The 27,992-nt window shown below is 42.1% G+C and overlaps 1 protein-coding gene across 1 annotated transcript in view; it reads right to left on the bottom strand.

Annotated features, from left to right (window-relative positions):
* The window catches only part of Slc1a3 (solute carrier family 1 member 3), a 78,185-nt gene extending 54,878 nt beyond the window's left edge, over positions 1-23,307 (bottom strand). Inside the window, 2 exon segments of the mRNA NM_001246722.1 lie at positions 2,187-2,324; positions 23,127-23,307. Of these exon segments, the coding sequence (NP_001233651.1) occupies positions 2,187-2,324; positions 23,127-23,307 (319 nt within the window).
* Positions 23,308-27,992: the final 4,685 nt, after the last annotated feature.

Below are 27,992 nucleotides of genomic sequence, written 5' to 3' on the forward strand. Positions count from 1 at the left end.
TGATCACTGAAAGTGTCTAGATTACTGTGCAGCTCAGGGATTACTCGTTGGAGACAACACAGTAAAAAAAAAAATCTTTGGCTACACTCTGCCACATGTCCCTTTCCTTGACCCAATCCTGGCTGAGAGATATGACTCTTAATAATCCCATGTGACAGCGCTCTCAACTTGCACCTACATTATATTATGAGTTCATTTTATAACAGTTGCTTGCAACTTGCTGTTCTGTTTTTATTTTTTTTAATAGCCATATTATAAGGCTTGCTAATTTCCCCAATGTTTGACCAAAATTTTCTTTTGAAGCACTGAAAGAGATTACATCAGAGTAAATTTTTTCCCTGAAAATTATTCAACCAGTGCTCTTGTCCCTTTAATAAAGTTGATTGTTAAGTATTTAAAACACCAGGGAACTCCACTTCAGGGGAGAGGCCGGCTGCTTCTAAGGGGAAGCAATGCTTTTTCTATCTGTGTTGTACAAGGGTTTCTATGTCTCAATATATATCATATATATATCAGACAACTGTGAGAAAGCAGAAACATGGGCTCCACTCTAGAAGAAACAGTAGAGAGGGATCCAGGATGCACCAGTGTGTCCAGGAATAGCAGGTTCTCAACCTACAAGTTAGTTGCTGGGGATTATGCAGGGGGATTCATGGTTTCACTCAATAAGATCTTAGAGATGGGCTCTGACCTGTAAGTGATTTCTGTAGATTTCCTTTTTTGAGAAAAATGGCTAGCAAAATGAAAATGTGCCCCAGGCCAACATTTGGTACAGCTTCTTGGATAAGAATTCTAGCTTCTATAATTACGCCTAGTCAGCAACTGACCAGTCCAGTTTCATAAACAGGTACCCTAAAGGGTGACAAGACTGGCTTGTGGGTAGTTTATCCTCCACTCTGAGCTTGTGTACATGCAATTACTTGTTTTAGGCCCTGGGCAAGTGGTAGCCAGTCCAAATCAGCAAAGCACGGAGGAGTAATCTGACATAGTTTCTGTGCCATGTAATGGCCAGCCCTCCAAGGCATGCGGTAGTCAGAATGCTGCCCCATGACCTTTGAGTTGCTCTGTGAAGCTGAGTTGTTCTATGAAGTTCTTGTTACACAGATATCTTGAAAGAGTATAACTCTCTTTGAAAACTCGTGAGAAGAGGGGGAAAGACTCAGCTCACACAGAGGTGAACTGGCCTGCCCAGGAAGGACAATGACCACAGGTGGGAAAAGGGGTCAGGGTCAATGGTACCTGAGGTCTGGAGCTTTAGCCACAGACCCAGACACCGTGCTGCTGGGGCAGTGTTTATGGAAATTCTTTCTCCAAGTCAGAGATGTGCTGTGGGGAAGGAGAAGAGTAGGCAGGAAGGCATGTACAGTAACAATTTTTTTTTTTCCCAGCAACTTCTTGCTCCAACTATATTTGTCAACCACATAGCTAATGACTCTTCAACCTGTACCCATGCAGGAGAAAGCTGTACCCTCACTGTCACAGTAAAGATATCCTGTCCTGCAAAGCTTCCACTGTCGGAAAATCCAAGTGTCTGTGGATGGGGTAGCCAATGGGGACATTTCCCACCCCCTCCCCATTCTCCCACCAGCAATCAAAGGTAGTGGGGGTGGGCGGGGAAGCCGGAGAAGGAAACAAAATCATGCGGGCACACCAGGAAAAGATAAGTGTTGGTGGCAGCAGGGTTGGTGAGTGTGTGGTGGGCATTACCTCTTGATGAGGCTTCCAAGAAGGCTCCCGCTCATGTCCTGGTGGCTCTGAGAACAAGCATTCTTGCATCAATAGCTAATAGGCTGTCCAACCAGATGTTATCTGGGTGGGATAAGAGGGTGAGAAAACAGACCTGTTGTACGCTGTTGTCAACTATATTGATGTGGTCAGAGGAAGGCAGGTTGTGTGGTGTTTAGCAGGGTACCTCATTCGTGGGGAGGTAGACCAGATTACGTGGCTGTTTAAATCCATTTCCTCTTGTGATTGGTAAAAATACGAGAGTCATAATCATTCATGCATTACTAAAGCCCTCCTTTCCATCGTTTCGTTTCAAAGAGACTTGTTTTTTTCTAGAACAGAGAGCATGCATCCAGCAGAAACCTAAAGCAATGGCTTTTCTAAGTATTCTCTTGCAATATGCACACTTAAAAACAAACAAACAAACAAAAAACACAGCAAACACTGCATATGGCAAGTACCTGTGACAAGACTGGAGATGATAAGGGGGAGGACCAACATCTGCAGCATCCGCATCAGGAGCTCTCCAGGAAAAGAGAAGTATTTGACCTCTCTGTAGCTCATTTTATATGGTCGGAGGGCAAATCCAAGGATTGTACCTGAAGGGAGAAAAAAAAGAAAGAAAGAAAGAAAGAAAGAAAGAAAGAAAGAGAAAGGAAAATTGAGTCTTTTAAGACTTAGGCAATAGTCTCTAGACAATCGGCAAGTATCTGGCTGGTGGCTACTCAAGTCTGACAAGAGTAATTTATTTAAGTAGAAATATTTATACGGTGTTGGCAGCAAGGGATGTATCTGTCTTTGTAGTTATTATGAAAAGGGTTTCTTGAGTCCAGGCACTTAAGTAGTGTTCACAGAAAAAGCGTTTCTGGGCCAAGGAAATGAAAAATGTCCCTGTCTAATTCAAAACTCAAGGAACCCGTTTTGACACAACTTGGTGTAGGAATGAAGAGGAGGGTATGATTGGCAGACAAATCAAACAGTCCTGAGCAAGGTGATGTGGCTCAAAGAGACCCCGTGAGAAAGCTCCACGAGGGTAGATGGTCTGTATAGCTGCTAGCATAACTACTTCTAAAACACAGTTAAACTTTCCAATTCTCAAAGACCCTGGCACTCTCCTTGTTCAGCTGTGTCACCATCTCCCTGTCTGTACACACCACATTCTCTCTTTCTCTCCACTACATGGTCTTGACATTGCCTTGGCAACTATATTATACAGACTTGCTATTTGCTGGCAAGAAAAGACTTCAAAATGAGAAAAAAGAATCCTGAAGATTTCCTTTTGAAAACTCTGAAAGGGGTGGGTACAAAGAAAAGACTCCTTAGCTTTCCTTTTGGTCTTGAAATTTTACAATATTCTTTCAGAATAATAAATTTGTAAATAAGCTAGATGATGTGTGATACCTTTTGACATTCAGGAATTAATACAACTATCAAATACATTTACTCCCTCCTCTCTTTCTCCAACTTACTTTCTTTGCCCAAGAAAAATCGAATCATTCTAATATTGTAAACACTTTCAAATATTTGCCTTGAATTGCAATTTCACATTTTGAAAAGACCAAGGAGTAAATTATAGAGGAAATAAAATATTGAGGTAACTAGAAGCCAGAGGTCAGGGTAGTAACGGGGAGAGTGAATCCGAGGTTTTCATAGGAATGCAATACGTTCTTACAGAAACTACACTTGCCTAATTTCTTATGAAATTGCTTCTCTGCCTTATGAAATGGAACACAAAGTTCACTTCAATCACCACTGCAACTCCAATTTCAGTTCTTGGATATCAGCAACCACGACTACCCATTCTCCAACTGTGATCTTGTAATAAAGAGCACCTCGATGTAAGTGACTAGAAAATCCAGTTGACCCAGGCCTCAGGTATTCAGGAAAATACTTAACAGTTTACTGAAATGTAAGAGTAATAGGCAAGAAAGAAAACCAGATTGGGGAAATGCCGGAGAGCTGGCTCTACAGTTTGAATTAAACGGAAATCATTGACGCTCCCTGAGCTCTTACTACAATTTAAATAAAGGGAAGTCATTGATGCTCCCTAAACTCTTACTGCATGCCAGGCATTGTTGTCAGTACTTTTACTCCTGCTAGCAAGTTAATCCTCACAACTCCAGGATGCAGATGCTAGTTCAGCAAGGTAGAGAAACCTGATCATAATGAATGTAAAATTTGTCCAAAGTCAAATGTACTCTGGTGGCAGAGCTAGGATTTAAGCCCAGGCCATTTCTTCTCAGATCTCATGCCCCCACCCCCCATCTCGAACACTTCCCACCTCTCCTGGCAAACACTGTTAGTGATTCCTAGTGAGTTTATTTCTAGAATGTTCTGGTACATAATTTCATATATGGGCAACATGCAACTGACAAAGCCCATTCATTTTGTCAAATTGATATTGAACAGTGCACAAGAAGGACAATCAGGGAGGCCACATCTCAGGAGGTGGTGATGTTCTGTGTCTCCTTACAATCAACAAACTGGCCCTGCTGGGCAGTGCAACCCAGACATCTGCTCCTCTAGAGCATGCCTCAGTTTCTCTATGGGTTAGCATACAAAGCAAGGGGTTCAGTTTGGCACTTTCACACATATCATTTCCCTCACTACCTGCTCTGGGTCCCTAAGCCTGCTCTGGCCAGTTTCCTGTTTCCCAGAGGTGCCACCACCTTCTGTTTGCTTTTGTTTCCGTTTTCTTATATATGTATTCCATTTCCCTCTCCTCTTTCCTCCCCTCCCTTAAGAACTGTCTCTTCCTTCCCTCTTCTTTCTAGTTTCATGACCTGTGGAGTCACAATGTAAACACACACAAACCACACCACACCTCAGTTTCACATGTAAGAGAAAAACATGGAATTTGTCTTTCTGAATCTGACTTATTGCACTTAACACAATTTCATTTCATTACATTTCCCTAAAAATAGTTTTATTTTTCTTTACAGATGAATATAATCCCATGTGTATATGTTCTATATTTTCTTCATTCTTCTGTTGTTGATGGGCATCTAGGCTGGCTCCAATTCCTGGCTATTGTGACTAGTACAGCAATAAATATGAATGTACAATCATCCCTATGAAATGAGGCCTTTTTAAAATCTCATTTTAAAGATTCCCCTCTTCCTCTAGTGCTGGTGATTGACCTAGGGCCTCATGCATGCTTGATACGCACTATGAACTACAACCCTAGTCCTATAATCTGCACCCCAAAACCCTTCTTTGTGGTGGGAAGAGCAGACACAAAGCAGCATTCATTTGTAAGGTATAGCTTCAGGACCAGCCTTTGAAGAGCGAGGGTATGGGGGGGGGAGGGAGCAGATGGTAGATATACACTGTGAATCAGTTTTGTCCTGGATTATATTTTGTTGTGTTTACTGTACCTTCTTTGCCAAGTGAGTCATTTGTACTCTTGGGAAAGAGAAGCTTGTGTTCGGGAAGGGGGATATTTATTGAGCCCTTATTATGTGCTAATGGTAGTATTTAGTCCTCATCATAATTTTATTAGGCAGATATTATCATGTCAACTTTAAAAATTAATAAACTGATGCTAAGAAGGCAGTAACTTGCTCAAGCTTAGGAAGCTGGTAAGTAGCTGAACAGAAGGCTCCAGACATAAGCCATACTTTTTCTACTACATGTTGGTAAGTGTCTACCCAGTACAGATGCAGCTTTGTAGCCTGGGCCTGAGGCAGTTTTCAGGCAAACTTAAGTCCCTGGGTCCTCAGCCTCTTTAAGTGACATGCTGCTCACAGCCTTCAGTAATGTTGGACAGCCCAGGGTGCCACAAGCGTGCCTGGCACATCCTGGAACCCTTGCAGAGCTTCTTACTTGCTTTGCCCCCCCCCTTTTTTTTCCTTTAAGACCAGTGTTGCTTATGCAGCTCAGACTGGTCTGGAACTATGTAGCCCAGGCTGGCCTTGAAGTTGTGATCCTCCTGTCTCAGCCTCCCAAGTACTGAGATCACAGGCATGTGCCACCAAGTTGGCCTTATAAAATCCTCCTCTTAAGGAATATTTTAATTAACTAAATGATTTTATTAAATAAAATAGCCTGTCCCTCCCCACCTCCCCATTGTACCCTTTTTAATCACTGGGAAGCATCAAAGGTGGGAGGGACATGAAGTGAATAAAATGTGTCAGAGTTCAGTCTCCTTCCTTCCTTCCTTCCTTCCTTCCTTCCTTCCTTCCTTCCTTCCTTCTCCCTTCCTCCCTCCCTCCCTTCTTTCCTCTATCTCTCCCTTCCTTCCTTTCTTGTTTTCAACCCCCCCCACCCTTGTATTGAAAACAGATTCTTTTCTCATACAATATACAGTTTCTCTTCTCTCTCCCTGTCTCAGTTCTTCCCCACCTCCCCTCCCCTCCAGGAACACTCCCTTTTTGTCTCTCATTAGAAAAGAACAGGCTGAGGGCGTCCAGCAGGTGATGGTGGACATAAGCCATACTTTTATGGCTTTTAAAGCCATACTTTTAAAGCCACACCTTTAATCCCAGCATTTAGGAGGCAGAGGCAGGTGGATCTCTGTGAGGTCAAGGCCAGCTTGATCTACAGATCGATATCCAGGATAGCAAGGGCTATACAGAAAAATCTTGTCTCAAAACAAAACAAAATAAAAAACAAACAAAAAAAGGGAAGGGAGGGAGGAAGAGGCCTCTAAGAGATAACAACCAAACAGCAAAAAAATAGAATAAAATAAAACAAAAACTATCACATCAAGGTTGTACAAGACAAACCAAAAGAAGGAAAAGAGCCCCAAGAACAGGCACAAAAACCAGAGACTGGCTCATTCACACTCTGAAGCCCCATAAAAATACTTGGGAGACAGAGGCAGGCGGATCTCTGTGAGTTCGAGACCAGCCTGGTCTACAAGAGCTAGTTCCAGGACATCCTCCAAAGTCACAGAGAAACCCTGTCTTGAAAAACCAAAACCAAACCAAAACAACAACAACAACAAAAATCACTAAGCCAAAAGCTACAGTAAATACACAGAGGACATGAGGCAGACTGTAGTAGGCCCTGTGCTTGCTGCTTTAGTCTCTGTGAGCTCATATGAGCCTTGCTCAGTTGTTCTAGAGGCTGTGTTCTCCAGGTGTCCTCTATACCCTCAGGCTCTTACATCTTTCAGAGTTCAGTCATAACAAAAGCTAATCATCTCTGGGCCAGATGGGTGACGAGGCCTCACAAGTGTGTTGCTTCACAAAAGTTGTTGAGGTCGAAACTATTATACACATCTCAAAGAACAACAGCCACTGAGAAGGCAGGTCGAGTCCCAACACCACACAGCTAGTGAACAGTGCCACTTCGGTGGGATTAGACAGGGTCAAGCTGTCTGCCTAAGGCCCTCTGTGACCATCTGAAGGGGCCATGGCACCCAGGATGTCCAATGCACAGCTTCGTCCTCTCACTGTCTATTCTGTCCTTGGCCTCTCAGAGTCATGCTACTGATTTAAGGAGTCAAAGTTATCACAACATGCTTGACCAGCTTTTATCTTTTTCAAGGCACAACACTAACAGACTAGGACTGTTTAGGACAACTAATTTTGGTGATTGAGAGAAAAGTGTTGTTGGTTTTACCTAAGAACGCTTTTACCCTACACTTCGATGTTGAGTGAGCAAACAAAAGACATTTTTCTTCAGTTTTCTGCTCCAAGCCAGTAGAAGGTCACCTAGCTATCAGCACCAAATCAAGAGGAAATGCTCTGAATGAGACAGCTGCTCCCCACTTTTTCGAGCAGTTAAGTTTTTCTGTTTTTCTCATTACGTTTACCCCAGCAATAAAAACAAACAAATAAAACAAAAACCAACCAAACAAAAAAACCTTCTCTGAAACCCAGTGTGCTGCAGGCTTCTGAGAGCCCTCATCTCTCTGCCCTTCCTACCAGTGAGGGGTAGCTAGGTGAGGTCTTCAGACAAGCCCTGATAAGATGGCTTCCCTGCCGGGCATTGGTGGTGCACGCCTTTAATCCCAGCACCCGGGAGGCAGAGGCAGGCAGATCTCTGTGAGTTCAAGGCCAGCCTGGTCTCCAGAATGAGTGCCAGGATAGGCGCCAAAGCTACACAGAGAAACCCTGTCTCGAAAAACCAAAAAAAAAAAAAAAAAAGATGGCTTCCCTTTGGTCCAGAAACTGAGAAGCTGATCTCCATCAGTGGATGTTTTAGGTACTGCCTGATGGCCCCAGAGCCAACACAAAGCCTTATGGTGACCACCAGAACGTTAGTGCAAAACGACAGATTTTTATTGTTGATTCCTCTGCAAAAATGACCACAAAAATCAGAATAACTCTGTTAGAGCCAAAACATACTTAGCCAAATTTGTAGGTTGGTGATGTATAAACTTGGATGTTATGCTGCTCATGCTCAGTCGGCAATCTTCCAGAATTTTTAATTAAGTATTTTAAAAAGAAGTCTAGAATCTAGGAAGTGTCCTAACTGAGATTTTTAAGGTGGTGTAAATTCTGTGTGGTTGGATTCTAAGAACACTGGTGCATTTTTGCCCAAAGACAGGCTCTCACTTAGGAAATGCCCAAGTGGGAATTCCAGCAGGCTTTCTGTGTTTCCCTGCAGAGGGCATACAAGCATTTCTTCAGAAGACTGATATCATCTCACTTTCTAAACCAAGACAAAAGCAGGCTTGATTTTTAAGGCTCAATATGCACAAGTTAAAAGCGTTAACTTGCTAATATGTCAACTGTCAAAATCATGGAAAACTTGGAAATGACAATAAATAAGACTGAGAAGGTGAGACACAGTTGAAGTTAGACGTTAAGCAAATCATTCCATTTAGCTTTTGGTGAATGTCAGTGTTTGGAATAGCAACATTTTGCTAAAGTTCGTTTTTACCCATAAACTCTTGCATTAAATGGATTGGCAGACTAAAGCCTTCTCGTGTCATTCCTCACAATGCAATATGCTCCAAGGTGAGGAGCTAGAGAGGATAGGTGGAGCTAGAAGGCACAAAGGAACTCTGCTTTGTTGTATTCTGTTGCTTAGAAATGGGTCTCAAGCCTGGGGCAGTTGTACGTGGATGTCAGGCAGAAGTCTATAGGCCTCCTCCCAGTGCTCCTTCTAGTGTGTAGGAGCTCTCACTGACAATGCTTTACAGAAGGTGATGATGGTGAGTGAATGATGCTGGGATGCTAGGCCCAGCCCTGACTTTACCTTCATCCATGACCTGGGCATGCCCTTAACCTCCTATGCTTTGATTACAGTGTGTATGTGTGTGTGTGTGTGTGTGTGTGTGTACTCACATACATACATACATACATACATACATACATACATACATACATGTCTATATCTATCCATCCATCCATCCATCCCTCTATCCATCTATCCATCCAGATGTAGGCTTCAGCTACAACCACTCCTCTTTGCCTGGATTGCTATAGTAAGTAGCCTTCTAACTGGTTTTCCTGCTACTACTTAGCCTCCCTAGTAACTTGGTGTCCAAAGGGACCCCTTTAACATCTAAAGTAGGATGTCACTGATATCTCTCTCTGATGGCATCAGACCCTGTTAATTGATGGCTCTGCAGAATCAGGAAGCTTCCTCGTACTCCATCCTCCCTTGATTCTGCTTCCACCTTTGCCCCCTCATCACTCTCCCATCAGTTTGGATTTATCCCAACATATGGTCTTGGTGAAGAGGTTTAGAAAGAGAAAATTATGGGGATGTGGGAAGGGAGGTTTCCCTGGAGTTTGGCTGAAGCCTCCAAGAATCAAGCTGAGAATCAAGAATTTCAGCACAATTCGCATTTAATTAAGGCCCCTCTCCCTTTCCTAGGTTATAAACCTACAATCTTCTAGATATCTCACTAGAAATTCCATTTCCAAAGACATGTCTTGAACCTCTTGTGCAAATCTAGTGGCTCCTGTCTTTACTCCATCAGATTATAATTCCAACCAAGACACCTCTGGAATCACTCTATAATCCTACCCATCAAACAGTGAAAAGGAAAAGTATAGCAACCCTTTGAGATATAACTTGAAAGCCACTGAAACAGAATATATGGCTAATGCTAAAACATTCCACAAACCAGCTTGCCTCCATTGTAGGCTTAAAAGCCATCTTATAGTAAGACAAACTAGGTTCATTCCTGTTTGATTAAACCGCTATTTTTCAAGGATTGGGCTATGCCCCACAGATAACCTTAACTACAAATGGTTCTGTACTGCTTGTTCCAGGAATGACAATCATGTTTTATTATTAGTATTATTTCAAAATGGTGTTTATAACCACCTTGCAACCCTACCTTTATTTCAAAAGGTTATATGGCCACCTATGACTACCTTGTTTTACATACCTTGCAACCATGTCTTTGTTTCTGGAGGGATTAATTTTTGACTTATGCTCTGTTCCTGCAACCCTGCCCATTTTGCCCACCAAATCCCCCATTTGGAAACCTCCTACCCCTGATCTATAAACCATATGTCTTCCTCACATCCAAATGCTGACCTCTTGAACCCCAGCTATATACATGAATAAAAAAAAGCTTGCCTCAATTAATTGCTTGCTTTAGTTAATCTGGCCATGGTGATTTGGGTTGGGAATCTTTCTCTTCCCATTGTTGGGATTAACACGTGTAATGGTGACTCTCCCTTAGGAAGTTAATATTCACACTTGAGTGTGTCTTATTCTTGCCCCGAACACTCCCACTTTGTGTTTACAAAAATAACTTAAAATGTCTTTAATAAGCTGAAACTCTTCTTTGAGAAGCTTGCCCCATGCTATCGTGTGCTGAGTTCTTTCCCTGGCAACTCCAGCTCTGCTTCAGTCTGACTCATCCCCTCTCAGGTAGAGGCCCTGACCTTGGGGTTTAACCTAAATTGAGGTACTCCAAAATTAGGTGAACTCTACAGGCTCCTACTGGTGACTGTGGAAATGTGCCCGCCCCCATCTCCTAATACACTGTTCCCAGAGAGATAAGGGCTGTATTCCTTTAAGGATACTCTCTTCCTGAAATCTACAGGTTTATCATTTCACCTTGATGAAGACTGGGCGTGGAAGAATAAGCCATTTGTGTTGCATTAAGCAACGTTACAGAATAAGCTTCCAAACTGTTTCTCTAGCAGTCTCAAATCATGCAATCGCCCCAGAGTTCTTTTTTTTTAACCTACAAAATCAGGGAGGGTGGGTAGATTGGAACTGTTAGACCCCCGGAAAACTCAGGTATCCGGGGTCCCAGGCCACGACCTCGGTCACGCCAATCACCAGGCAGATTCGAGAGCTTGCTGCGAACTGCATGAGGCTTTGTTGTAATTTAACAAGCTAACCCCATGTTAGCTGGGGTCTTTCACCCACCCATCATAGCGGATGGCTGGCAAAAGACAGTTTGAACTGGCTGCTGAGAGATCTCGTAGGGCAGCGTAAGAGGAGTGTCTAGGGGTACGCACAGGCTCACAATTGGTGTGCCTCCAGGCTTGGAGGGCTTGCCCTGTGTTGATTGGTCAACTGGTTGTTATGGCCCATACACGAGGCAGGCATCTGACCTCTAAGTGACCAAGGCAAGGTTATGGCAAGCACGTGTTACTGTCATGGCTGCTGAAATGGGGAGCTGGTCCCTTCAGAACAGGTGGTATCTAAGATCCCTTTGCTCTTTAAGATTCTCAGAGAAATGTTTAAAAGAACCATGCAAGTCCAAACATAAATCCTAGATATTTGACTTTAACTCAGCTGATTCCTTATAAGGAATTCTGGGTTCTTTCATAGTGCATGAATGTTTCAATTTCACTACTACATTATCTATTATTTTACATGTACACGTAGGTGTTTTGCCTGCATATGTCTATGTTGAGTGTACCAGTTGAGTGTCTGGTGCCCATGGAGGGCAGAAGAGAGCATTAGGTCTCCTGGAACTGGAGGTACAGGTGATTATGAACTGCCTGTGGGTGCTGGGAACTCAACCCAGGTCCTCTTGAAGAGCATTCAGTGCTCTTAACCACTGAGCTATCTCTCTAGTCCCCTATTAAAGTTTTTATGGTAAGAATGCAATAAATAATTATTTGAACTGTCAAATATTTCTATCTCAGGGTTTGTCTCTCAATTTGGAGAATTCATAGGCCAAGCTCAGGCCAATCTGGCAAATCTGGTGGACATAAGGTTCCATTTTGTCCATTTTGACAAATGGGACAAGGGCATACGGGTAAATTTACCTGGGCAAGACTTCTGCTGGGCCCTTGTCCCTGGTCTTTTGTTTCAATTCAAACTTCTAGGCCTTTTCTGCTAAGAAGCTTCTCTACATTGGAGGGAACCTCTCAGCTCTCCCCCACATCCTTCAGAGATTCAGGACCTGGCCAGGGCCACTCTTTTGTCCTTTGGTATTTCCTGTTGCTGAAGTGGGAAATACCTGCTTTGGCCTTGCTCCACCATTAGTGCTATAGGAACCAGTTCAGGGTGACTGATGGATGAGCAGTGTGCAGACTCAAGTCTGGATGGGGTACTGAGAGCAGTTGTGAAACCTTTTAGTTGTGAGAAAAGCCAGGAGCTCTCTTCCTAAAAGCATACTAACTTGACACTATGTAAGGTTAGGGGTGCAACTCTCTGTGAATGGAAGCACATGCTTACTCTGGGTTCAAGTCCCAGCACCCCCCCCCCAAAAAAAAAAAAAAACTGGTGTGAAATGAAAACTTAATTCACAGATAATCAGAAGGGCCCTTTACATGTCCAACATATTGTTTAAAAAAAAGAAACAAAACTGATTTTTACTCTAAAAAGCACAGCCGACATCATCAGTTTGTTGACTTCCTTCCTTGAAAAAGGTATTAATATGAGTGAGAAGAAACTCAAAATGAGACACAGGCAAAAATTTCCCAGTTCCCTAGTGTACCTTTTGCACCCATGTCCTGGGCTGCATATTCAGTGAACGGCTTCTACGCACCTGTGTTCCTTCAGAGCCTCTGCTCACTCATGTGCATGCCTCTGTGTAACATGAATACTATAGCTCATTCTTATTTTTGTGTTTTATCTTCTTCTAACATCCATTGAGACCCACTAATACTAGGTCCTCTGGCAACTGGCACAGGATTCTGAGAGTTTGTTCATGGCTAGATGCCCCACCTAAGGGCCAGGACTGACCTGGGAGGCAGTGGCTCTCATTTTTTTTAGAGTCTGAATCCCAGCTGCCACTTCTAAAGTGCTTGTTGCTCAATGCATCACCTTCTGAACTTCTGCTAAACTGAAGGAAAGATTTGAGGCAGAAAGATTAAGAACCGAAACCTTGCTCCATCCCTTTTGGTTTGATGTGAGGGTTGTAGATGGTAAGGCATAAGAAAATGCTTTAAAAGTTGAATGACTCATACAAATGAAATGCTTTGGGCATTCCATCTGAGGTAAATCCAAATCTTGAAAGGAGACAGAATACCTGAATTTGCTTAGTTCTAGCCTCCAAATTGTTTATATTGTCTTTATGTAGGTTTCTTTAGTTTCCTTAATTTTTCTGGCCAGAAGGCCCACATCCTAAAGTTCACTCACCCTTCTTAAATCTTGCAGTGATAGCAGCAAAACAAAAACAAACCTACAGCTCAGAGAAACAAGTTGCTGTTTAAGTTTTATGGGACAGAAATTATACAGACTTATCAAAACTCCTTCAGACTCAGCAAGTTCCTACCTAAGATATAGTCCACAGGTCTATTTTACAGCATGAAATAATAATGCAGTATTTACCCAATACAGTATTATCCATCAAATTGTTTTTACAAAGGTTAAAACAATCCAATGTCCATCAACTAGGGATGCTTAAAGAAATTATGGTACCCACATACACTGTAGCTCAGAGAGAATGAGGAACTTCTACGTGTTAGTAAGGAATAACATCCAAGATAAAGGGGAAAATATAGAAAAGCAGAAAGCAGAGTTTTTAATACCATGCTATTATTAGTATACAAGGGAAAAAAGACCACCCAATAATTATAAAAATGATTAAGTATATCCTTATTTTTATATTTACTAAATTATTCTAAAGACATATGAGAAATGGCTAGACCATAAAGACTTTCAACTTTAAAAACACTTATTGATTTGTTTCTATATTACCTCTTTATCTTGTCTAAGAAGTTGCTTTTTCATTCTGAGTTGGTTTCTCCTGAGTTCTCCCTTAAATTGCCTCAATAAAGGCTTTCCTTAGCTTGAACAGTAGAGAAAGGCTCTACGTGGTGCTTGGTAAATGGACCACTCTGACCACATTTCTATTTTTCTAGAGGTCAGAGAATGAATCTAGAACAACTCTGAACTTAATTGTTGTTGTTGGCTCATTGCTGCTTCAATCACTTAGCCCTTCGGATAGAGGCGCCCCACATATGCCAACTTAAATTACCTCATCCAGCCAAGGTGGGATGCTTCCCCACCACCCATTGACTTGTGAAAAGCACTGTAGTGGAGGAACTGACAACATATTAGGAGTTTTAATGAATAAAGAAGTAGTAGCTTTCTGACAGTATTATCTTATTTCCCTTAAACTTAAAATGAAAGTCTCTAAGAAAGCAAAGACGAATCAACAACAGCAAAAACCGGCAACTTTGACCACAGGCCATCTCTTAAAAGATTTGTAAGTTCCATCTCCACGCCCTTACTTTTGCATTTACCAACAAGAACAAAGGCAATGTTGGTCACAGGCCATCTCTAAATAAATTCTTAAGTCTTGATGCTTTCACAATCATCAATAAGCTTGTCAAACACAGGATCCCTGGAGTCTGTTCTTGCTGTAATGATGGGATGCAATGTGAACAACATGGGCCACCTTTTTGGAGTGAGAAGGGTGAGAACCGCACATCTCTAGCATCTCTACCCTCATTAGGGATAATTACGCCTCCTCTTACAAGGATCTCTTGCTAACAAAGATCTGTCCTTAGTTGGTGGCCTGGAAGCCTAAGGAGAACCTAAGAAGTCTCTTGGGGAGAGGAAGAATGGAGCGGCTTCTCTGGAGACAAGAATTCAGCCTTGAAATTCAAAACTCGATTGTGCTTCTCAATCAGCTGCTTCTAATTTTACTTTTAGGTCTTTGATATGGTACCCAAGGAAAAGAGGGAGTGCCTTCCCCTCTCTGCCTCAACCTATCTCTGGTGTATCTAAACCTCCCTATTTGGTGCTTTAATCCTTCTCTTTTTTATTTCAAAACTTCTGGAGTATCTCTCCTTTATTCTTCAGTATGTGAATAGTTCTTTAGGATATTGAACTTTTTCAGAACTGCAAGAACTAAAAATTAAAATCTTTACTGAATATAGCTTTCTAGTCTCAAATGGTTTCCATACATGAAAGGAAGGCATTTTTTTGGGGGGGGTTCGAGATAGGGTTTCCCTGTGTAGCTTTGGAGGCTGACCTGGAACTAGCTCTTGTAGACCAGGGTGGTCTCAAACTCACAGAGATCTGCCTGCCTCTGCCTCCTGGGTGCTGGGATTAAAGGCATGCACCACCACCGCTTGGCAGGCATTTTTGCTATATAAATCTACTGGGTGACTCCATATACTTCCTTGACCTGCACAATTAAGTTTGAAGAGCATACCTTTTGATCGGTCATAGACATGTGGCTACTCTTGGCTTAGAAAACAAGTTCTGGGCAATTTTGATAGCCATAAACCTTGACATAAAACTCATAATTCTTAGATTTAATGAGTATAATGGATAAAAGTGGTGCCCTGAAATGCTTTGTGTGTTTCCTCATCTCCTGGCAATACTACAGCATCGCAGCTGCCAGACCAAATACTTGATGAATGATGACATCCCAGTGCTCTATAAATACAGTATACTCTCAACCTGGAATGTACAACTTGGAAAAGATGGTGTTTAACCTCTGGTTGCCTCCCCTACACAACATGAGCTCTTTATAATCTTGTTTATGTGAGTCCAAAACAAAGCCTTCCTATGTTCCATTGCTGATCCTTGATGGATGAGCACAAGTGGCTTTTGCAGTATGCTTCCCCTATGTCCTTAAACCCCAGATAGGAAACATCTATTGTCAGACACATGGCCAATTACATGATGGCCTTCCCGGAGTCAAGAGGAGATAAGGATTGTTTCATTGGAGAAACTGGCTCGAAGGAATAGGAGCTCATCAGGCCCAGGAAAAGGGTTCTGCTGTGGTCAATGCTGGCATGAAAATAAGCACTGTTCCATACATCCTAATACTTTAGAGACAGGAAAAGCATGCTTCAAATATTGTAACATAAGTGTTAGAAGCAGACATTAATTCAAACTTAAGTATTGAGGAGAAATGAGGCCAAGAGATTGGAATAATTCACTCTCCAAGTGTATGGAAAGCAGGGACTGTAACCAGAGCCTTAAGGTTCTCAGTGCTTCTCAGCTGAGTTCTAGAGATCTGCAGAAAGGAACAAGATGGTGGTAGGCTGGCTGTGGCTTACATTACCACAGAGAACATGCACCTCATAAATTGTAATTTGCTGAAAATGGAAAGCATTGTTATTGTAGGTAATTGTTCTGAACAATCTGATCACCCACTCGAAAGGCAAATTAGAAATTGCTTGCTCGGTTTTCTTTATATCTGAACTAGCAACAAGGAAAACAGGGCAAAGTAAAATCCAGAGATAATCTAAGAACATCAAGTCTTCAACCTCTGCTTCAAAATAACCTTAACCTGACCAACTCTCTTGGGAAGTAGTAACATGTGTCTCGCCAGCTCTGCTCCTTTTACCAGCCCCAACTCTGATGAGCGGTAGACATTAAAATACTGGAGAAAGAGTGGGGAGTGTGTGACAGTTCTCCCATAGGCCTCAAGCATGAACAAAACCCAAACCCTTGAGTATGACACATTTATTAAAAACATTGTTCCCAGTAATGACTTGCTCTCTGAGAGAATCACAGTCTGTCCAATGCTCCCCACATTGGGTAGTCTGTGCTCTGAGAATGGCTGAGAATCTGGGGATTCTCCCTGGTTCTGCTCCAGAGGCCATGGCAGAAAGGGTCAGATAGACTATATCACTCTCCGACTTTCATATCTGCCTCTCAAAGTACTTTACAGCTATCAAGTCTCTCTCTACTTTGTTGGCAATCATCTCCAGCCAAGGAAATCTGAACCACTTCTCTTAAGCCTAAACCATGTTAAGTATCTTCTGTCATCCCTACACTTGATTCTTCTAAAACCCTGAGTCTGGCTTTCCTAGCCCACGAGAACCACCAAATCAGTGCATCATATGGATCTCTGCCATGGCATCAAGCAAGCAGAACACAGGGCTTTGCATTTTCTATGGATACACTTGCAAGACCTAAGTTGTATGATTCCAGAAGCCGGAGCTCTTAGCCAGGTGTTGGTGGCACACGCCTTTAATCCCAGCACTTGGGTGGCAGAGGCAGGCGGATCTCTGTGAGTTCGAGGTCAGCCTGGTCTCCAGAAGGAGTGCCAGGATAGGCTCCAAAGCTAAACAGAGAAACCCTGTCTCGAAAAAACAACAACAACAACAAAAGAAGCCAGAGCTCTGATCTCCATTATTCTGCATGGGACCATCGGTGCAAAGCTGGTGTCTTCCTGGAACACTTTGTGAGAATATGGGAGACAGTGACAGGTTCTGTGTGCAGTTGGCATGTGTGCCAGATAGTTGCCCCCATCAACCTTGATAATCTTTCTGCAGTTCTGCTTCTGAGTGTGTGTGTGTGTGTGTGTGTGAGAGAGAGAGAGAGAGAGAGAGAGAGAGAGAGAGAGACAGAGACAGAGACAGAGACAGAGACAGAGACAGAGAGAGAACAGACTCAATCCTTCTTCTCAATCCCTGTGTTACTTTTCTAGAGCAAGGACTGTAAATCCACGGCTTCCTTTCTCCCTTGTCCTCAGACCCAACAGCCTCTGATGAATGGGAGCATAGGTGCCTCTGGTAAAGCAGGAGAGGACTTGCCAGGGTTACTATTCCTCCCAGCTTTCTGAAGTTCTGTTCTCATCTTCCACAAGTATTGAAGAAACCATGGCTCCTAAAACCTGTCTACTACTCTTTGGGTTCCTGTTGTCCAGCCTGTGTGGAGATGCCCACTGTTAGGGGCTTCGGGAAGCAGAGTGACATCATCATGGGTATCAAACTGTGCCCACTCCATGACTAAAGCAGGGGACCAGTGTGGTCTCAGGTTGTCTCCTCAGCCCTCTAGCTGATAGTTTACCATGCTATATCCGTGTGGCTTAATCTATTTGGCTAACCCAGCTAACTTGAGCGGTGCAAGTGTCTGAGCCACGGGGTACATGGTGGCATTTCTGAAAGATGACTACTTTCAGGCAGGAAGGACCCAGCTTATGCAGGATGCACTGCTCATTACTCACTTACAATCCAAAGCCATCCTTATCCTCTCCAATGTGATAGAAATAGCTTCCAAAAGTGAAACCCTTCCACTGTCTAGTCCCAGTAGGTGCCTTCTGTCTCAGACTCAGTGGGAGCCCAAGTAGCTTGATATTGGAACACACTCTGATTCTTGGATCTTTCTCCTGTTTCCTAACCCTTGTATACAACCACTTGGTCATATAAGAATAAGGCCACAATACTCTTTCATTTAGTCCTCAAGTCTCATGAACGACCTTTCTAATGATCTCATTTTCTCCTTCTCATTTCTCACATGGAGAACTCAGCACAGGTCTTTAGCTAATTGACAACAAAACAAGGATGAGCAATCCCTGAGAGCAGGGGCTGGCAGGCACACAGAGTGGTGTGAATACCAGTAGGAAGCTGGAGCCAGAGTCGGGGGTGGGAGTGGGGGAGAGAAAGAATGTGTGTGTGTGTGTGTGTGTGTGTGTGTGTGTGTGTGTGAATGTGTGTACATGCACACGTGCACACATTAGTGTGATGAGCTCTCTGATTCTTGAATTCAAGTGATCCTTTGGCTCCAGCATCCTGAATGCTGTGACCCAGGTGTGTGTCACTATGTCTGCCTAGAATCCTCCTCAATACGCATCGACACTGAGCGTCTGTGCTTTGTTTTTCTCATCTATAAAACAAGTGTCATAAAGGTGCTTCCCTCACTGGGTTGGTGTTGGTGTGTTGTTTAAGCAAAGTTAATCTAGAGGAGTGTGTGGCAACCAGCACGAGAGCTGGCTGCCATTGTTAGCTGAATTTGATTGATGAAAGCTGAGGATACTAAGCCTTGGAGAGATTAAATACTTTGTTTAGGATCACACAGATATAGAATAATAAATACAACTACTGTAGGAATCCAGGTACATTTTTTATCAAAAGCTCAACCTCAGTTATTATTAATATGGTACATCTAGGGGTACAGCAGACAAAGAGGGTATCTACTATAACAACATGTGCATGTTATTTTGTTTTAAAGGTTCAGATTACAAACTTCCCTCTTACAACCTTTTCCTTTTTCATCTTACTTTTCATCCATCTCTCCTAGTAAACTACCCAAGATCTGGGAAACCCACTGCAAAGCACAGGACCAAATACACAACCTTCAGTAATTGTTAAATTGGTGGATGACATTGAATTTTTAAATAAGTAGTTTAACTTATTACTTTAATAGAGAGAAGATAAGTTGATTATATATATATATTATATATATATATATATATATATATATATGAGATACAAAGTTCAAACTATACAGAAACTTCTTTTTAAAGGCAGGGTTTCTTTGTGTAGCCTTGGCTGTCCTGAGACTACCTCTGTAGACCAGGATGGCCTTGAACTCACAGAGATCAGCCTGCCTCTGCCTCCCGAGTGCTGGGATTAAAAGTATGTGCCAGAGGCAGGCGGATCTCTGTGAGTTCGAGACCAGCCTGATCTACAAGAGCTAGTTCCAGGACAGCATCCAAAGCCACAGAGAAAGCCTGTCTCAAAAAAAAAAAAAAAAAAAAAAGTATGTGCCACCACCACCCTGCCCAAACTATACAGAAACTTGATCACAGAGAGTAATATCCTTTCCTCCTAACTCCCCAGACTCCTATCTCTTGTCCTAAGAGACATCCACATCGGCCATTTTCTTGAGATGTTATTGAACTACACTGAAGTTTTGTCTACTTAAGTTTATTGCCAAAAGAAGTTAGAGAATGGGAAGAAATTATTTATAAAAATGTAGTCAATCTATTCTTTTCTGAGAAGTCAATTTCTTTCAAACTTAGGTAAAGGCTATTCTGATGCCAACTTACTGTATGTGCGTGTGGTGTGTGTGGTATGTGTGTGTCCATCTGCAGGAAGACCAACACTGAGTGAAGATGCTATATGTGCGAGCTCCATCAGATAACAGTGCTGTGTTGATCCAGGCATTGCTATCTATGTTCAAGTTCTCATCCCTTGCAGTTGATCTCATGACCACTTATTCCTGGTTATTTTGTTGTGAAACCAAATTCCCTTGACACGGTCACAGTCTGTGTCTTCAATAAGACAAAGAAGTTTCCCTTTCTTTTAGCAAGATGCAAGGTCACTATAACATGATTAACCAGTTGGGAACCGCAAAGTGCTTTCTAAAGGAAGGGAAACAGCGACCCCTCTTCATAATGTGTTCATCTGTTCAAACAAATGTCTGCAGTAGCCCAGGAAAACACACATTGTCTAAAGCTTTCCTCACTAACTCTTCCAAAGTGACTTGGAGCTTGCCAATTTTTCCTGTTATATGAGGTTTTGTCATAGCACAACACGTTCACACCTTGCCTGTGCTTAGAAATGGCACCAAACTGCAAGTGCTCATACTTGCCGAGGACATGGTGATGAAATAAGTACAATTCTCTGCTTATTCTGGGGTCATGGATTCACATGTCTCTATCCCTAGTCCACAATACCTTCGTCTAGTTTTCATTTTCACATTAAATGCATATTCATCTTATTGAAAAAAAGACAAAACAAAATGGATTGGATAAAGTGTTAAGCAACTTTTCCCTAATGCTGATAGCGCCTAAGAATTTGGAAATTAAAACCTGTTTCTTAGTGAGATTTTGGGGAAATTACTTCTTTTTCATTGCTAGCATCTGTTTTGACTTCTTCCCCCATAAAAATTGATGTCCTGACATGTTCTTTCCCCATTATTTTGCTTAGGGCTAATATAGACATGGACTCCAATGACAAATGGAGCCCTTGTTTCGGCTGGGCCGAGGAAGACATATGGAAAGATAACCGAAGGCCTCTTCCTTTTCTCCTAAATCTGTTTGCTTATAAGTTGTCTGTTTGCTATTCAGGACCTTTGGTGTAAGCTTGGTGGTCCCTCTGACTGTCAATGAGCTCTTTTTGTGTTTCTTTGTCAGGGCCTTCTTACTGCTTCTAACTCCTCAGTTTCCACTAGTAAAGCCAACCCTGAGGGCATCCAGCCAACTTATCTACTCCAGCTCAGCCAAGTCAGACTGTAGTTCTCACAGATCTGAGGATACCCCACTAGGAAGTGAGAGCCCTAGAGGAAGCAGACCCTTAATTCCTGGCATTTTCTTCTTGTTCGGAGCAATGCTATTTCTCTGTATTTAGCAACTTCTCTATTATTCTGACTTCCAAGCTCATGCCTTACTCCTTCCCATTCCTATTTTTTAATGGAAGTATTTTTGTCATACTGCTTGAACTCTTGTTTAGAATGCCATTTTGAATAGTTCATTCTGTCTCTTTCCCAAACATAATGAGCTCCATACATATTATAGTATTACATATCTCATTACATTACAGTATTACATATAGTAATATATACTATAGTATTGCAAAGCAAGTAGTTATTTATTAAATGGTGTGAAGGATGAGACTCAGTTGTAGAATTTTGGTCATTTTTGATCAGATTGTAGAAACTGATTTTTTTTTCCTTGAGTTTAACTGAATCAGTCAGATGGTAGAGTGCTAATGCTGTATGGCTGCATCTAGCAGAGTTGCCTCACTGGCCTCCACATCACGTGACATTTCCCTTCTTAGCACTTCTCAAACAAGTCAGTAGTCAGCAGGGCAAGGGCAAGACTGCTCTCCTCTTAGGAGGACAATGTCTGGCACTAGACTGACTTCACTTCTCTTCTCTGGCATAGTGACTTTGGGCAAGCTGCTTGGTCTCTTTGTGACCAGTTTCATCCATAAAATGAGGATGTCTGTAGTATCATAGCCACCATCACAAGTGAGATCTGAGAGCACACGGAACCCTCCCAGAAGGTAGCTGGACTTGTCTCATGTATAAACTGAATATTATGCTGTCTCTTGGCTTGACAACAACTGTTAATCAGAGCATAAAATGAAGCAAGAACATTACAGTATGTACTGACTCCAGGACCAGGCCTCAGTGTTAAATAAAACTCTTCTTCCTGGAATGAACTCAAAGCTGGGAACCTGAGAAAAGCCATTATTTTTCAGGCTTAATCAGGACATGCCACCTGGAGTATTTCTACAATGACTCAGAATCCCACTAATCAGCAACCACTGAAAAGGGCCAGAGGAGCTAAGATGGAATTAATGTAAAGTTTATGACAAGCTTTTCTCTCCGGCTGTATTTCTCTTTGTCATTCATAAGGTCAACTTTTTTTGACCAAATTATGTCTGTCTGTTTGTTATACAAGTTTCTTAATCTTTATGAAGTCATTAATTCTTTAAAATTTATGGATTTCTTGGCTAATCACAAAGCAGCAATTAAAATTTTACATGAATGCCTTTTGGTGGCAAACAGGTAGAAATTTATTTTAGGACTTAATTGTATTGGTTTATATTGTTTCCAGCCTAAGGGTGTCTATACTGGCTTGGTCAAAAATTCCAGATATTGTATTTTAAGGTAAGATTTGTGTTGTCTGTAAGTAATAAACTAAAACTTCAAACAGCTATAAACCAAACAAACCGAAGTTTTATTAATACAGATTGCCATCAACCATGCTAAATTAGTAAGGGACTGAAATATTTAAAAAATGACGTAGGTAGCTATAGCAGGCTCTATGAGGCAATGAATGAATGAAAGAGACCTGTGTTAACATTTTCCCAGTTTACCTTCCCAAGTCACTGAATGAGAGTGTGCAAACACAGGGCAGACTTGACTTCCATTTTTAAGCACCGGACACTCAGCTTCAAGTCGGCACTAGGTAGGACTATAATTACTACTAGGGTTCACGGTTCATCTTGGGTACACTAATTGTATAAATCACTTTCAACACTGTATAAAGATTATACTTTTTTGGCCATGTCTAGCCTGCTTAGATTTGTTTTTGTTAGTATCTAAGTACTCGTGCCTAATGATTCAATTACCACTCCTTTATTTATCCTCACGTGAGTTGGGAAAGCATTTATTTCTCTTATCCACACAATCAACAGAAGCTCATAATTCTTATCAACAATTCTTTCTGATTAGCATATATAATTCCCAACACGCTGCTGGGTTTTCTTGTGGGGGAAGGGAGGGCAGGAAACTTCTTCAAATGCAGAGATCCTGAACTATCAATTTGAATACCTACAATCAGTCTATCTGATAACACTCCCAGGCATTCAAAGGTCTCACAGAAACAGGATACAGGCTTTTGTAATTTTGGTTTTGGTCAAATGACTCACCCACAATGACAGCGGTGACAGTGAGCAGCACAAAAGCATTCCGAAACAGGTAACTCTTAACATCCTCCTTTGTGATGTTCTGTACTTTCTTCTTGGCCAAAAGTGTGCGCTTGCGGACTCCTTGCTGAAATCTCTCCATCCTGCCCCCCATCCTGGGCTCTTCTCCATTGCTTTTTGTCATGTTTTATCTTTCTAGGAATACCGCGTCCTTATACTTCAGTGTTGTGAAATTGTCCCCAGACAGCGAAATCTCCTCTTTGGTGTTAAAGAATACAACTAGAACGGGACAGAAAGACACAAAAGTTACTGCCTCCTGGGCTCAGAAATCAGTGTTGGCTCATGCCACCGTGGGCACTGGGTAAATTGAACTGGAAATCCAAGATTGGAGAGCCACAATAGGTGTACAAGATGTACATACAAATAGAATAGATGATCAAAAAGTTATGTTCCAACTTCCAGTTTGCTCTTTCCCCTCAATGAGTAAGGGGTTCTTCAGAGTTGGACATGACCAAGCACCCACATTCCCACTCTGTTCCTCAAAGCCTAGCCAAGCACCTTGCACAACCCACACTCAATAAATGCCCGGTTGAATTAAACACACGGAAAATTTCACTTGATAACTCACGTCTTGTATGTGGTTGAAGACATAACTATGTCAATAAAAAGAATTGAGGTAATTGAGATATTGACATGTGGCCACTGACATACATAGTGAATCTTTGGTTTTATGTATTAATTTCACTAAGAAACATGAACAGGTTAACTTGTAAATATGGTCATAAAAAGAACACAGAGTGCCCAGGGGACAGTAGAAATGCATTTGGGCCCTTTACAGGGTAACTTTTTCCATGAAACAAGTACATTGCCCTAGGCACATCTATAAATTATCAGAAATCATAATCCATTTTCATATTATTAGAAGTAAGAGCATAACGCAACAATTTGTTTATGGCAAACCTTCAAGTAGCGCGAGTCTTCGTATTTTGAAAATTAGGATTTCTGGGACAGATGAAGAGAGAATTCAATTTTCATTCCAAACATTACAGCGTGTGGTTTCTGGTTTCTTTAAAGCGCTCTTAGGTTATTCAAATACAAACGACTAGCCCATTTTCCCTGCTGGAAATCATGAGCTTCCTCCAGCTGCTGTGCAAGATTCTTAATCCCTAGTCTTTGGCGATGATCAGTTTTGCCTGTGGACGTGTGTATCTGGCAAAGCCAGAGCCAGCGTGTGCGTCTGTGGGGGAGGCAGCTACAATCCAGGCACTTTCAGGCTTTCGGCAAATCCAAGGGTGCAAAAAAAGAGACTTAACAGTTTGACTTTGAAATAAAATTGCAGGTTGAGGTCATTGATAGTAAGACCTGCAATGTGTTTAAGACTTTACACTAGATTAAAAGATTAGAGAGTGGGGAAGAAAGGGAGAGTCCAGATTTTTTTTTTTTTAACTAACAGTTCTGATGTCCCTAAGCCGTCAGTTCCCCTTAAAATACACCAGCTCAATCTTGATTTAATTTCTACATCTCGGACCTCCATTTACCTCCAGTCCACCTTGAATGACTGAATTTCAAATGAAGAGCGGACTAGGCTTGGCTGATTAGCATACGCTGGCGGCACTCGGTCCTAACAGGACCTTACCTACCAACATGGCTAGCTTTACTCCGCCGCTCAGCAAACAGAAAAATGGGGCACGAAACTGAGCCCCGCGGGTTATAGGAGGCTGCGCTTACCTTTTCTGGTTCTGTGACCGGTGGAAGACACTCCTAGCAATGTCAAGGTGAATTCCCCAGCAGGTAGCTCGTAGTAATAGCTGAACGAGCGAGCCAGCGAGCGAGCGAGCGAGCGGCGGGGCAGGCTAGCCCTGACAAAATGCATGTGCTCTGAAACCGCCACTTACTATCAGGCAACTTAAGAAAAGGGGCGGAGCCTGGGCTGAGTAAAGGGGGAGTGGGGAAATGAAAACAGCAGGGGGAGGAGGGAGAGCCCGAGCTCTCTGGAATATTGATTAATCTTGGCACACCAGAAGCATGCTCGCTCGCTTTGTTTTGCTTCGCAGACCTTTTTCACGCTTTGTCAGTTCACTTTTATTAGAAATGCAAAAATCAGGACCTGGAAAAATCGAAAACTAAAGCACACACACACTTGGACGGTGGAAGTCCCGATTAGGAACCTTTGGAAGACTTCTCCAAGACCATATTTAATTACCTCACTTTATTTCAGGTTTCCTTCCCCTCAAGAGACGTCAGAGGGTGTTCTTTTGCCTGTTCATACAACTGTTGTGTGCCCCCCACCCCTAGCACTGGAGACATAATTGACATTTCTTGGAAGGATCCTGAATACAATTAAGTATAGAGAGGAGAATGCTTACTGACGCCCTCTCAACTTGTATAAAATTACTCAAAACACAAGGTGAGACATGCCCCTGTTTTAGCAGTTTTTAAAACTCCAATATAACAGAACTAATTGAGCTCTGGCTGCCTGCTCCGAAGACAGAAAGGTAAGAAATGCAAAAGTACCAGGATCGCTGCCAAACTATAAAGTCAACGTTTTAAGACCAAGAGTGCAGATGCACTCAGGATTTTCAAAGGTAAATTGCTATTCAGTTCCTTCTGTTTTAAAGAATGCTGGACGTCCCCTTTCCTATTTTTAGGAGTTATAAAGTTCTCCTGCTTTTGAGACTATAACTGGTACTTTCCTGGCCATTCTCTTCTCTCTCTGTTTTTTTTTTTTTTTTTTTTTTTTTTTTTGGGGGGGGAGGGGAGGGGGAGTGGTTTTGAGACAGAGTGTCTCTGTGTAGCCATGGCTGTCCTGGAACTTGCTCCTTAAACCAGGCTGTCCTCAAACTCAGAGCTCCATCTGCCCCTGCCTCCCGGGTGCTGGGATTAAAAGGCATGTGCCACTACACCTGGCCTTGGCCATTTGTCTTATAAGGAAAATGGACCGCACAAATAAACATCCTATAAAATGAAAATGAATTGTTGAGTGTGACTTTACCCCCCCAACTTAAAAACTAGTTTAGGTGAAAAAAAAAATGGCTCATCAGAACCTAAACACATACCCAAAATCACAGCCAGTGTTCTATTTGCTTATTTGCTGGATTCCCCAAGCAAAGTGTGCTCTGTTTTGGTATCTGCCATCCAATACCAAAGTATATATTTTTGTTCCTTATTAACAAATCCAGGGAGCTAGAAAAAAAATGTTCCCTGCCAGCCTTAATGGTTTATGTATGTGCTTTGGAACGGCTACCAGTTGGAAAGCAATGGTGAACTGTATGAGTGCCTGATACGACAAATTAGCAGTAATTATAACAACTCCCTAACTTGACACGACTTCATTAATTTAATGAAAATACTGTCTCTTGTCAGTCTCAGCCCTTGGTGATCTCTTGCTTTCTTTCCTCTGATGCCTCAGCTCCCCTAATATCTGCACCCTGTTGCTTAACACTTAATTATACCTTGCCTTGCCCTGTGTGCTTCCTTTTAAGATCATGTCAAGTCTGGGCTTCTCAACTAGATGATAAGCTCTTTGAGGGCAAGAACCTGTCTTGTGCCTCATGAACAGGGAGCATTAAGCAATTCTTATGGGTGGCTAACATAATCTAAGAGATTATATCACCAATTTACCACTTTCTGTGGTAAATCAAAGCTACCTGTTTTTCTGTTGGTAGCTTGGATGCATAACATAGAACATAGACTACCATCTTCACCTGAGTCATGCATTTGGAACTGCTATGTTCACTTTTTTTTTTCTTGCTGTATTTTAAGCATTTTAAGGGGACTTGAGAGAGAAATAGGACACTTTTAAGAGGAGTTTCAAATCAATAGCATTTCTGCTCACACTGCCTACCTCCCAAGGCCAGGAAGAAAAGGGCCTGGAAAAACCACTCTGGATAGCATAGAGGAGAGCCTGTATTTTCTTTGTTTTTTGTTTTGTTTTTCCTTTTTTCACTCTTTCCAAATCCTTGAAACTTGGCTAAAACAATTTTATTATTTTAATTTTCGAAAACAGCACAGGAGTCTGGAGTTCATAGAGAAAGGAAATAATTCACCCTTGAAGGTTTTGTTGGTTGTAATAAAAGCTACTGAGAAAATGAGATGCAAAGAGGCTCAGTTCAGAGTTCATATGAACTGCAAGGTTTGGGTCCGGGCCAAATATTGGGAATTACTTCTGGGCACTACTCTTTTGGAAAACTGTAACATTAATGTCCCAGGGGCCACCTGGATTTGCTCTGAGTATTTCTCCCACTGCCCCCTCCACTTCCTAAGCAGGGCCATTGAACTTGGAAATGACTGCCCCCCTTCATAGACACATCAAATAAATGAGATCAAGACAGCACGAGCAAACGTCTGCCAGTTGTACTACATTTAAAGCTACTCAGATACTGGACACAGCGCCCAGGCAGCATTAGTGCTGGAGTTCCAGATGAAAGCACACAAAACCCCCAAACAAGCACACACTGGGAGAAGATGCTGGTTCTTTTGAGAAAATTGACCTGAGTTTTCTTTTGTGCAGGCAACAACAGACAGCCTGTGGTTTAGGTAAATTCTTCTTTCTGGGAAAAATAGGATACTGCAACAACAAAGCAACTCATCTGTAAATGAAGCGCCCTGTTTCTGGCTTGCATTATGAGTGCTGGTGACCATAAGTGCTGGTCTTGACACCTGCAGGACAATCTCTAGGGAAGTGATGGGGTTTTTGTTTTTGGTTTTTTGTTTTGTTCCCCACCCTGAGAAGGAAGTTAATTACAAAAACTTCAAGCTTTGTTGACTATCTCCTACTCTGATCTCTTAGTTTCAGGAGGAATTTTTGTCATTCCTTCGGACAACTTACACTTCAGGATCTCCTGAGAAGTGTCTGTTCTTTTTACAGTT

Source organism: Cricetulus griseus, chromosome 2 (assembly GCF_003668045.3).
Source record: "Cricetulus griseus strain 17A/GY chromosome 2, alternate assembly CriGri-PICRH-1.0, whole genome shotgun sequence".
Classification (NCBI taxonomy): domain Eukaryota; kingdom Metazoa; phylum Chordata; class Mammalia; order Rodentia; family Cricetidae; genus Cricetulus; species Cricetulus griseus.